Raw genomic sequence first — 12,543 nt, 5'->3', positions numbered from 1 at the left:
CAAATCAGATTTAAGGAAATGATATCAGACAACATGCTAGCCAATGAGGATGATGTTCAGAGTTTGGTGTTCGTGTGTATTTGCACACACCTGTCACCTTCCCTTTCTTCTCCGCATCAATGGCTTTCAGAAAGAAAAAGGTGAGTGCTTGTGCTTTCTTTACTTTCAGGTGTTGAGGCTTGTGTTCACAGCTCATTTGGGACCAAACTAACAGCATTTTTTATATGGAAAGATGTCAGCACAGAGGACACACAGAGAGACAGAATAGCAAAATCATTTATTAGTAAAAAAAAAAAATTCACATTCGGCAGTTGGAGAAAGTTTCAAATCTGTTGAACAAAAGATGAAACTAATATCATTTAATGTTAACAATAAGAGAATAAAGAATACATAATATATAATTAGTTGTGAAGGCACTAAAAACTACATAAACATTAAGAAAACACAAACTTATTCAAAACTATGTACTGAAGACAATATAGTAATGATACTTAAAAGGATACTCCACCCTAAAATGAACATTTTGTCATTAATCATTTACCCCCATGTTGTTCCAAACCCTAGCAAAAACTAGCTTTCTAATCTTTTTGTATTCTGTTGGTTTTCTTTTCACTTATTATACAATTAACAAGAGCAATTCATAAAAAAACTAACACTAGCTTGCTCTATTCTATCTGTTTTATATTATTTAAAAGCCCTTGCTACGTGTACTGCGTTTAAGCTAACTGAGACTTGTTATAGCACTTATATATCATTGCTCTTTTGTCGATTTTGATTGCTTCCATTGTCCTCATTTATAAGTCGCTTTGGATAAAAGCATCTGCTAAATAATGACAATGTTTATTTTGGGGGGTGGAGTATCCCTTTACCACTGAATCACAGATTTGCATCTTGAATTTTTAATTGTTGATATACAAATAAACAAGTACTACCTTAAGCATTACTGGACCAGTCTGTATGTGATGTACCGTCCAGCAGTTTCACTCGGTCTGATGATCTTAACAACCTGAAGAACGTGCCACTAGTTACTTCAACACTCAAATGCTAAAACTAGAGATTTTAAAGTCCCGTTCACACCGCTACAGAATCCCATGCATTTCAAATTTTGGAGCTGGCGATGCAAGTCACACAATAAAAGTTGAGAATTCTTCAACTTGATGCAAATAAGCAGTGAATTTTTACGAGCGATAGCCCAATGGCGCTCATGACAGGACAGATTTCCTGAGTGATTTCAAGGTAATATGATTTGACTGTAACCACATACATGGATATAAAAAAAATGAGTTGAAAAGAAACCGTTGGCTGTATAAGTGAGTTTGAATGATTCATTGTTTCAAATTGTTCCTTATATGATGCAGTGAGCAGTTTAGGTTAATCTTAGTCATATTAGAATGATATCTTAGTTTTACCGGCAACATATATAGTTTGTGATTTGCATTTTCTAAAGATATGTCAAGCCAATAACCTCAGGGCGGCAGCAGTAGAAATGCCCCCAAGTGTCTTCACAGCACGAGTCCAACGACCGAAAAGTCGCTGGCAGTGTGAACGGGGCTTTAGAGAAGTCAAAATAAGAAGTAATTACACATTCGAGTTCCTACCTGGCCTCTCTTTAAGCCAAAGTAACGGGCAACAGGATCCCCGGCTTGAATTCTGGGAAGCTGGCTTTCCTTTAGTTTACTGGAGAGGGGCTGGTTAAGGCTCAAGTACCAACTACTAAACCATACAACTGAATCTAATAAATCAGGGTTCATTTAGTCAACTAAAAAAAACTAAAACATTTGTTGCCTAAAATGAACACAGGCATTCACTTACATAGTATTTTCCCCCCGATACTATGCAAGTCGATGGCTACCGTCAACTGTTTGGTTACCAGTTCTTCAAAATATCATCTTTTGTGTTCAACAGAAGAAAGAAACTCATACAGGTGTAGAACGACGTGAGGGGAGAGTAAATGTTGACCGTTTTCATGCGTGTTAATCCCTCCAACTGAAAGTATTAAAAAATGTTAGTTGCCAAGGCATTTTCATTTAACTTAACTAAAACTAGAAATAATAATAAAAACCAAAATAAGAACAAACAAACAAAAAAACTATAACAGTATCATTGTATAAACTTTAACCCAATCTCAAAGGATACTACCGTGCCAGCAACTCTGTCACTTCCTCTTTGGTCATGACTATGTGCTCTGGAACAAGCTGAAAGAAATTAAAACACATTATTATTATTTTTATACAAACTACATTGACATTAATGTGCAATATTAGCATTTTGGTGCAAATGGCCAAATGACAAGTCAATAAAAATCTAAAATGCCTAAAGCCCAAGATCACCAGTAAGATCACTGCATGTCACACTGTGAGGCATGGATCTAATAAACTTGAGAGTGACGTGTATGTAGACTGCATGAGGATGAAACCTATTAAAATCATACGACACAACACAACGCACATTACTATAAAAGAATAAATGTCATCAGCATGCACTGGTGGTAAACAATAAGAGCATGATAAATCACACTTTAGCAGTTGTGGTTTTTATGTGTGCTGAAAAAAGTGGAAGTGGCGAAAGAGGAAGGGATAAGAGCTTGAGTTTGTTGCGCTTTTATTGGCTGGTCAGTAAACGTGGATTGTAACAGCAAACATCCTGTATGTGATGATTCTGCTGAATCGTGTTTGGTTGCGAGACCGTGACAAGGGCCGTCTTCAAACCTCTCTCACTGCACGACACAGGAGCCATGAGCACAGAAATAGCCACGATTGTTTCACAATATCAGTCTCGTCGTCTGGGACAGCCGAAAATCCTGCAGTGTGTTTTGGGCTTTAAAAGAGATCAATATTATAAAAGCACACTTCAGTTTTTTTCGTATGTCTCTTTAAATGCATGAACTCTGAATTCTGATTGGCTGTCAAATGTTTTTGTTTATAAGTTGAGGGGGGGAAAATCGTTCTTCGTCATACGAATGATATTCCTAATTGGAGTCGTAATGTGAACCACCATAGACCACCAATACAAAAACTTCAGTTATCATGATTTTAGCACAGATGGACGATGACGTTGGAATCTGACCGATTTCACTTTTAGCCGATTTACAGTCAAACCAAAATGTATTCAGACATCTCACATTATCACAGTTTATTTGCTTATTGTTTAGAAAAGGGTAATAAAATGACAATCCTCAAGAGTTAAACTGAACAAATTGATCTTGATAATGTCAGATAACTTTGATAGAAAGTAAATGTAATGGATAAGATAAAATAGTTACATTTAAGTACACAGATAATACCAATTTAGGTTAATCAATGACCAAGCAATGCTTAATTTTGTTCAGTCTGTGGTGTAAAAAGTCTAAATTAGCAATTAAAGAAAAATACTACAGCAAAATATGGTCAGGTCAAAGTGTCTGAATAATTTTTGGTCCCATATTACTGGTAGTAAACTGTATGAAGACTTTCTTGGTATAATATGTTACGGTTTACTTTGTTTTAATATCCTCACTTACATAAGTGAACTATAGTGTTCAGCACCCACTAGTAAAAAGAAATAAATAAACAAACAATTACATCTGGAGTCTACACAGTTTTGGTGTGACTGGACTGTAAAAACACTGACAGCCAATCAGAAACGGCCTCCTCACCTCGTGCTCGGTGATGTTGATGAGAAGCTCCTGCTGAAGAAACTGCTCGAGTATGTACTTAGGCGCCATGTCCACCAGAGACTGAGATTTCAAAAACAAACACATCGTTTAAACGCTATAACAGTCAATGCTGCTCTGAATGTAATTGTGTATGCTTGCGTCACCTGTTTGGCGGAGGGCGTCATGCCCATCTGGACTACAATGATGGCCCTGGTGATGTTTTCTTCTTGCATACGCTGGCAATACATCTTTATGGTCTTGATGCCCACCTTCGGTTCCTCTGAAAGCAAGAGCACGTTAGATTTGATCAATCGCGCGCCCCTCGGCGGTCTGTAACGGACGAGTTCCAACACGAGCAGGGCTTCATACCGGGGAAGAACACGAACATCTGGTCGGTGGGGTCGTCGTTGTGGGCGACCAGGACCGTGAGATCGGTTCGCCGCGGTCGACCTTCGCTGGGTTTGTCTCCAAACTGGCTTCTGAACTCCTCGAGAGTCTGGTCCAGTTCATCCTGCGTCACCAAATAACCACGATCGTGACACAGCTGAAAGATTAAGATAGATATCACAAGGACATAATAGCATTTTTCAGTTATTTGGATGCGGACTGTGTGTTAGGAGATCGTGAAACGCGTGCGGATCCGAATCAGCATCACAATCAACTGTCCGCGCGACATGTAAACAAGTCATACATATATGGCCTTAAATTTACCTGCATTATAGTTTTTCTAATTTTCCATAGTCTGTAGGTCTCTTCCTCGTCATCCATATCTCGTTAAAAAGAGGAAATTATTATGATAAAAACAGACCGCTCATTCGAGCCAATAAACTCCACGTTAGGGTCCCGTTTCTGACGGCGCGTGTATTTGACGTCAGACGTTACGCCACACTGCGCACTTTTGATTCCGCGTGTACTTAATGTTTTTGTAAATGTATAAGCTTTTGCTACACGCTTTCAACGAATAAAATGTCATATATGAACATTTCTGGAATTTCATGTGGGAAGAAAGTGCCTGTGATTTCAGATAATTTGGTTCTTTCGAACAGTTCATGTCAAAGAACCGATTCACAAAATGAGTCATTACATTTTACATTTAGCAGACGCTTTTATCCAAAGCGACTTAGAAATGAGGACAGTGGAAGCAATCAAAAACAACAAAGTGCAATGATATATAAGTGCTATAACAAGTCTCAGTTTGCTTAAACACAGTAGCCTACACGTAGCAAGGGCTTTTAAATAATATAATAAATAAAAAGAAAACAGATAGAATATAAAAAGAACAGAGCAAACTAGTGTTTATATTTAGAACATATACAATTATTTAAAACCTTCATATAAAGTATGAAGACACATATACATTTTATTAATATATGATAGTTTATTGTAATTTCGGTTGTCATTGCGAATCGTGGTGTTTACTTCACTTCGTGAACGAATCGCTCTGTGTATACCGGTTCAACTGATTCACTGAGAAGAACCGGCTCAATGGAAGTGTGCTGGACTTTGCAAAGCGAGAAGATCAAAAAAATGGCCTTTGTCCATCGTGTCTTGCTGTTCGGGGCTTTATCGAGCAGTGGGATCATTTGTGATATGTATTGTAAAGTCAAATACTTCTGTAACTTTGACTTGCAAATCTGAACCGTGTTAAGTAATCTGGACACATGTGAAGTTATGTGCTGCATAATTAAGGGGGTTTTTGCAAATGTCTTATCATCAGTTTACACAATCAGTCCTATTGTGCTACATGAGAGGTCGAGTTTGGGTGTATTTAGGTCTCTGGTCTTTAGTCTTTGTGTCTTAATGCGCAACAACAACAATAATAATAATCTAATGTAATAACTATATATATATATATATATATATATATATATATATATATATATATATATATATATATATATATATATTGTTGTTGTTGCATACATTAGAAGAAATTTTGTTTCATAACATCTGCTTAGTAATATATTTTTTTTCTTTGAAAAGTGTATTTTACAAAAGGATCACAAATAAAATTGTACTATTAATGGTTTTTTGATATATGAAATAAATACTATTGCATTCCATGTTACCTAAAAGAACATCATGTCCCTCTAATTATGACATTAAGATGAAATTATGGTTTAAAAAGCCAAATTATGATACAAAACTAAATTAAATTATGACAACAAATAGAATGAAGATTAAATGTCTAAATTGTTGAAATTACGAGGAAAATCATTCATATTTATGACAAAAAATAATGACTTGGCTTTTGTCTTACATCACATAATCTCAATTTCATCAAAATGATCTAAATTTCTAACTTTTATGCCATAATAATAATTTTGACTTTCTCTCGTAATTATGACTCTGAATTTTTTATGTAATTTAATATTGCCTTCGTCTCATAATTATGACTTAGCATCTAATAATTTGACATTTTTTCCTCAGAATTATGAGTTGGTATATATTCATGACTATTTTATGGCAATTAGTGTGAATCAAAATATTTTTAATCTGTTAACAACCTATTATTTCATTTCATAATGTTTTGTGGCATGAATCTATTCCTGAACACAATGCCTTTTCAATATCCAAATGAAATATCATGTGTTTGCTATTCTAGTCCACTTTAGAAGCAGTACAGTTTATATAATGCATGCATCAGTGACTGGTCTCTGGTATGTGGACCAAATGCCTACACACACATCAAGCTATCAGCTTTCTCACTTGTGTAAGATCGTCACCCAGTGACCTTTGACCTCAGTAGGAGTTACAGTCAAATACCCCACACGTACACAAGCTTCAAGCCTGTAGTCAGCATAAAAAATCAACCTATGAGGAAGAAACAGCCTCGGTGTCCGGTTAATATTTATTTGGAGTCCTATATGAAGGCAGGGTTTCCAGTGTTCTGGAGAGTTCTGCACTTTAAGAGGATTTGATCTAATACGCTGTCTGCTGTTTCAGTAATTAGTACTGAAAGGCAGTCATGCGTTTCTTAGGGTCCGCTGTCGTTTTCTCCTTAGTGTTGCAGACAATGGTAAGATATGCTGTTAGAAGCCTATTATTTAAAATGTGTGAATAGCTTAATGTTTTTTTTTTCCAGTTGTGTCTATTTAAATCTAGAGATTTGTATCTAAATATTTGTTTGAAGGCGTTACTAACAGTGTCCTTATTCTTTACGTGTGTATATGTATTCAAATCATTCCTTAGTGTTAACACCAGTATGTTTTTGTTTTCAGTCTGCACAGCTCGAGGACTGGCAGTCAGCCAAATCCATTTATGAGTTCACTGCCACGGATATAGACGGCAACGAAGTTTCCCTGGAAAGATACAAGTGAGAGATAGAAATCAGCATGTCATAAAACCTGTTTGTTCAAGTATGAAAAACATCACTGTGGACTTGCAGTCTGACACATATTTATATGGATTTCCACTACAATGTTAGCGAATCATAATTATGAGATAAAAAGTCATAAAATATTCTAGATGACATTTTAGGTGTTATTTATGGCATAAAAATACAAAATTATGACAAAAGTGGCATAAAAAGTAAGTAATAATTACATACTAGACTATAAATGACAAAAATTTGAAAAAAAATTAATTATTAAAAAAACTTTTAGATAAAATGTCGCATATAACAAAAAGTCGTAATTATGACACTTTTCTTTACTTGTCATGATTATTTTTTTATCTCATAATTTCAGCCATATATGTCAGAACTGTGACTATCTTATTTATTTTATCTTATTTGGACTTTTTGTCTCATAATTTGACCATGTATATCAGAATTATCTCAAATTTGACTTTTTATCTCATAATGATGACTTAGTATTTTATTAATTAGATTTTTGCTCTCAGTTAGGACTTAAAATCTCATAATTTAGCATGTCATAGTTTAACATTTGTGCCTTAATTATGGCTTTATCTCAGAATGTTGACTTTTAATCTCATAACTGTGAGTATCTCATAATTATGACGTCTTATGTCAAAACAGACTATGATTCTCTCCAATCAGAGATTATCAAACATGTTTCATACTTTGAGACTATTTTAAAACGCATTCTTTTTATTCGTTTCTTCACATTTTTCTGCATAAGTCTTGTAGTGTGTTACAATGTCCTCAGTCTGTATGATTGTGTGACACAGCATTGCTTTAGTGTCAGTCGGTTTGTAACTCTCACAAAATCTAATTTACTGTACACTTTAGGGGGAAAGTTGTCATCATCACTAATGTTGCCTCAAAGTGAAGCAAAGCCCCGGTAAACTACTCTCAGTTTGCAGAAATGCACGCCAAGTATGCTGAGAGGGGTTTAAGCATCCTGGCCTTCCCATCCAACCAGTTTGGACATCAGGTATCGGGGCAAAAACATTTTTAATGCTCTTAAAACGAATAAACACTGTGATCTTATAACACGTTTTTGTTCAGGAACCAGGAACGAATTCCCAAATCAAGGATTTCGCCAAGTCTTACGACGCACAGTTTGATATGTTCAGTAAGATTGACGTGAACAGCGATTCGGCGCACCCTCTGTGGAAGTGGCTGAAGGAACAACCAAATGGGAAAGGATTCTTTGGAAAGTGGGTTGCCAGATATTTCAGCTTAGTTTATTTGTACATTCTGTGGAAATAAATGCTTATTTGATATCGGCTAAATAGATTTAATGGTTAATCCAGCCAAAAATTAAACGTATGTTTACTCAGTCTTCTGTGGAACTTAAAATAAGATATTCTTATATCTTAAGATATTCTATATAAGAATGTTAGTAACCAAACAGTTTCTGTAATGATAGGTAATAGAAACAGAAACTGTTTGGTTACCGGCATTCTTCAGAATTATCTTCTTTTTTGTTCAACAGAAGAAAGAGAGTCATGCAAGTTTGGAATGACGTGAGCATAAGTAAATATAATAGAATTTTTATTTTTAGGTGAACTGTCCCTTTAAAGGAAAAATTGCTGGTACTCACGCCATCTAAGATGTAGATACGTTTATTTGTTCATTAGAAAAGATTTGGAGAAATGTAGCATAACGTCACTTGCTCACCAGTGGATACTCTCCAGTGAATGGGTGCCGTCAGAATGAGAGTTAAACAGCTGATAAAAACATCCACCCGACTCCAGTCCATCGATTAACATCTTGTGTGAAAAGCTGTGTGTTTGTTAGAGAAAAGAAGTCCTTTATCCATAATACCGCATTCTCCAGTGAAAAAGTCATTTCATCTGATTCAGGAGAGAAATCTGCACTGATCAAGTTCCATTTAAAACGGTTCTAAACAAATATGTCGGTGGATTTTGAGGTGAGAAGACAACAGGAGATGGATTTTTTCACTGGAGGAAGCATTAATAAGGAATAAAAACTGCAATTTTAGCCAGAAACGATGGTTTAAAGTTACAACACTCTAAAGATGGATTTGTTTATTACAAACACGAAGCTGACGGCACCCATTCACTACAATGGATCCATTGGTGGGCAAGTGATGTAAAGCTAAAATTCTCCAAATCTTGGATGGCCTGAGCATGAATACATTTTCATCAAATTAAATTGTTTAAGCGAACTGTGCCTTTAGTAGAGCTGCACTCTAAAAACTGTTGAAATATCTATTGACTGTTGTTTTTGTTCCATTATAGTGGCATCAAATGGAATTTCACTAAGGTTTGTGCATTTTGAATTGTACTGATTAAAAACATATTATGAATTAAATCTTGTATTTTAAATATGAATACTTAGCAATTATTAGTTTGATTAAAATAGTTTAATTTGCTATACATTTTTTGTGTTTTCTTTTCAGTTCCTTATTAACCGTGAAGGCCAGGTTGTAAAGAGATACTCCCCATCACAGAATCCAAGTGTAAGTTGCATTAATATTTGATTGTATTTTCATCGCAGTCATAAACTAGGCCATGTTTAAGGTTAGCTACAGTGATTTTGGCACACAAAATATATTTTTTGTTCAATATTTCTCTCTTAGGTAGTGGAGAAGGATCTGTCTACATATCTCTAATGAGCATCCTCAGCTCACTGTCAAATTACGGCCCTCCGCCCTTCTTCATTCTCCCCGACTGACCGCTGGGTATCGGTGATGTCGTCTCATGGACTAATGATGGTTTGTTTGGAAACCCCTCTTGAGGAAAGAGCAGACCTGATGCATTTGGCGTGCAACCCCTCCTGAGAGCATCATCAGTGGCATTAAATCAGTGAAATTAAAATATGCACATTTATTTAGAACTAAACATGTTGACAAAATGTAAAATTTCTTAATAAATACAAATATATTCACATACTATTATATATATATATATATATATATATATATATATATATATATATATATATATATATATATTTTTTTTTTTTTATTATTATTTTTTTTATTATTATTATAATTAGTATTTGTTTTTATTTTTGTATTTATCGTTTTCATCAAGTAATTTTCAGGTGTTAATTATAATTAATTAAAAAATAATTATATGTGGCTTCATTATTATTTTTTATCTATTTTTTGTCATCCGAGTACATAAATTTCAGTTTAAAGCTTTGGCAGTTAGCTGGAATAAAATAAGTAAATGTTTTAAATTTATAATTATTTTAATTAATGTTTATTTTATTTCAAATATTTTAATGGCTTTATTTTTAGTTAACTATAATAACCCTGAAGTGAGCTTGAAATATTTTATATAACGATTGCTCAGGAAAACTGTAAAATCAACACTGATATAATACTTGTAATAATTATCCTAATAATATTTATATTATAAACACTCCGTATATGTACACACACAAATAAATTATATCTGTTATTTATTATATATATGATCACTGCTTCATTTAATACAAAAGGATAATTCACTGAAGATTCATTAAACATTACTGTTATTTTTCATTAATTCATATTTTTGGGATTATTATATTATATTATGTTAATAAAACGTACCAAATTGTTATTAAGTCTTTTGACTAAGCCTTTCTTCCGACGTGTATTAATGAAGATGACCAACAGAGAGCAGCAGCAGCCTCATCCCAACACTCAGCAGCTCCTGTGTAAGCGATTCATCTTGACGAATCGACTCATTCTGTTCGGTTCAGTGAACCAGTTCAAACGGTCAGTGGTTATTGATGGGAAAAGCTCTGTTTATCACTATGGTTATATTTAATTAGATAATGTGTCAACATTGTGTAGATTATTCAAAGCAAAATTATACTTTTCGCCCAAGTACCACATTTGTTAAAGTGACGCTGTGATCCATGCTAAAATCCATCCTGCAAGTAGTGTAAGATGCTGTTATATTATCTGTCGTCATTTCTTTCTTAATTTCTAGTAACAAGTAAACCACCTCTGCTGACAAAACAAACCGTGAAACCAGGGGCCTGTACCATGAAGCCGGATTAGCTGGCTAGCCAGGGAAGTTTCAGATTAGTTCGCACCACTCCTGGATTTTAGGTACCATGAAAGTGGTTTGGCTTCACTCCCCCAGTTTAACTTGCTCCAGGTCACTAGTACTAAAAAAAATATTTAATATGATTTATATAATTATATGATTTGTATTATTATTAATTCATGACAAACACAATTTTAGTTTAACCATTGTTATAAATGATTTATGTTGAATGAATGTTAATATATTCAGATGTATGTAATATAAATAAGCTGTAGAATCAATAGATAATGCTTTAAAAATGATAAAGCAAGAACATTTTTTTTATTCGTCCTCTTTCATGAACAAGTACTTTTTTCCATTGTTAAAGCATTTAAAGTCATCATATTCTTTGATCTCTCGACCTTTAGCAAAACCTTTAACCAAGGCTGGTGATTGGCTGTTTGGCTGTCAGTGAAGTCACACTTTTTTATGTGCACATGCTTAACAAACTCAAAGTCTGAGTTGACAAAGAAAGTTGATGATTATCAGCATCATGGTACCAACAAAGCCTGATTGGAGTGGGTTGGTTTTGTCAACTCCAAACTAATCCTGTAACTCTGAATTTGTTCAGGTACAGGTACAGGCCCCAGAGGGCTAGTTCATAAAACAAGTTTACCAAACAAGCCAGGCTTATTTAAGTTGTTCTGATTATTTTGCACCAAATCAACTGACAATAAGTCAGACTAATTGAGTTGAACCAGGAGCCTGTACCATGAAGCCGGTTAAGCTGGCTAGCTAGGTAAGTTTCAGTTTAGTTTGCACCAATCCTAGGTTTTAGGTTTCATGAAAGCTTGTTTTTTAGCGGCATCCATTGCCTTAGTAACTTACACTCTCTGGGGCAAGTAAAGGACACTGCAGGAAAATAATGGGAGTTACCAGATCAGGTTGTTTTACACCATGATACCTGATTGGCTGACGTCAGAGTGATGTTAGGTTTAGGGGTGGGGTTGGGTTAAGGGGATCATTTTTATTGCATGATTTAGAAACACCCAGCAGTTTGAAACCCCAACAAGGCGATAAATGCCCACTTTTGCTCTGCAGAGACCTAAGTCTCGCTCTGGGGCAAGTTATGTTCTGGTTTAGAGATCTCAAACCAAAATTTCAAATCAGCTTCAAGCAAAGTGACGCATCTCTGACGCAATAAACTAAAGCCACTCCCCCAGTTTCTTTTACTCCAAATTAAAGGACATTACATAGTAAAACATTTTGAAAGATAAAATGATCTGATTTTTAAAGGTGATTATTTTTTATAATTATTTGATATTATTTATATAATTATTTATCCATTACAAAAGCTATTTTAGTGTAAGAGTAATTATAATGCTTTTATTTTAAATTAATATAAACGTAATATGCAATATGCACTATATGACTACATATGATCTTAGATTTAGTGTTTTTATACCTATAAATGATCTCTTTTACTTGCTCTTATATGGCAAGGTGTTTTCTTTAAGTTTTCTTCTTTCATGGTAATGTGTTTAAAATCTTTATATTGTTCAATCTTTTAA

The 12,543-nt window shown here is 34.5% G+C and overlaps 1 protein-coding gene and 1 pseudogene across 2 annotated transcripts; one reads left to right on the top strand and one right to left on the bottom strand.

Annotated features, from left to right (window-relative positions):
• Positions 1–98: 98 nt before the first annotated feature.
• Positions 99–9,918, top strand: LOC127987016 (phospholipid hydroperoxide glutathione peroxidase-like; annotated as a pseudogene).
• LOC127987015 (DNA-directed RNA polymerases I, II, and III subunit RPABC1) lies at positions 259–4,513 on the bottom strand. 2 transcript variants are annotated; one of them, XM_052589286.1, is made up of 8 exons: positions 4,346–4,513; positions 4,004–4,178; positions 3,799–3,914; positions 3,635–3,715; positions 2,137–2,195; positions 1,599–1,677; positions 933–1,006; positions 259–329 (listed from the first exon to the last, which is right to left on the bottom strand). In XM_052589286.1, exons 1-7 carry the CDS (start codon positions 4,400–4,402, stop codon positions 941–943), a joined length of 633 nt encoding a protein of 210 aa, XP_052445246.1. In that variant the 5' UTR covers positions 4,403–4,513; the 3' UTR covers positions 259–329; positions 933–940. The 2 variants fall into 2 exon arrangements, with proteins under 2 accessions (XP_052445246.1, XP_052445247.1); XM_052589287.1 differs by lacking the exons at positions 259–329; positions 933–1,006; positions 1,599–1,677; positions 2,137–2,195 and adding an exon at positions 2,585–2,817.
• Positions 9,919–12,543: the final 2,625 nt, after the last annotated feature.

This window comes from Carassius gibelio, chromosome B22 (assembly GCF_023724105.1).
Source record: "Carassius gibelio isolate Cgi1373 ecotype wild population from Czech Republic chromosome B22, carGib1.2-hapl.c, whole genome shotgun sequence".
Classification (NCBI taxonomy): Eukaryota; Metazoa; Chordata; class Actinopteri; order Cypriniformes; family Cyprinidae; genus Carassius; species Carassius gibelio.
This window is presented reverse-complemented; position numbering and strand designations above follow the sequence as displayed.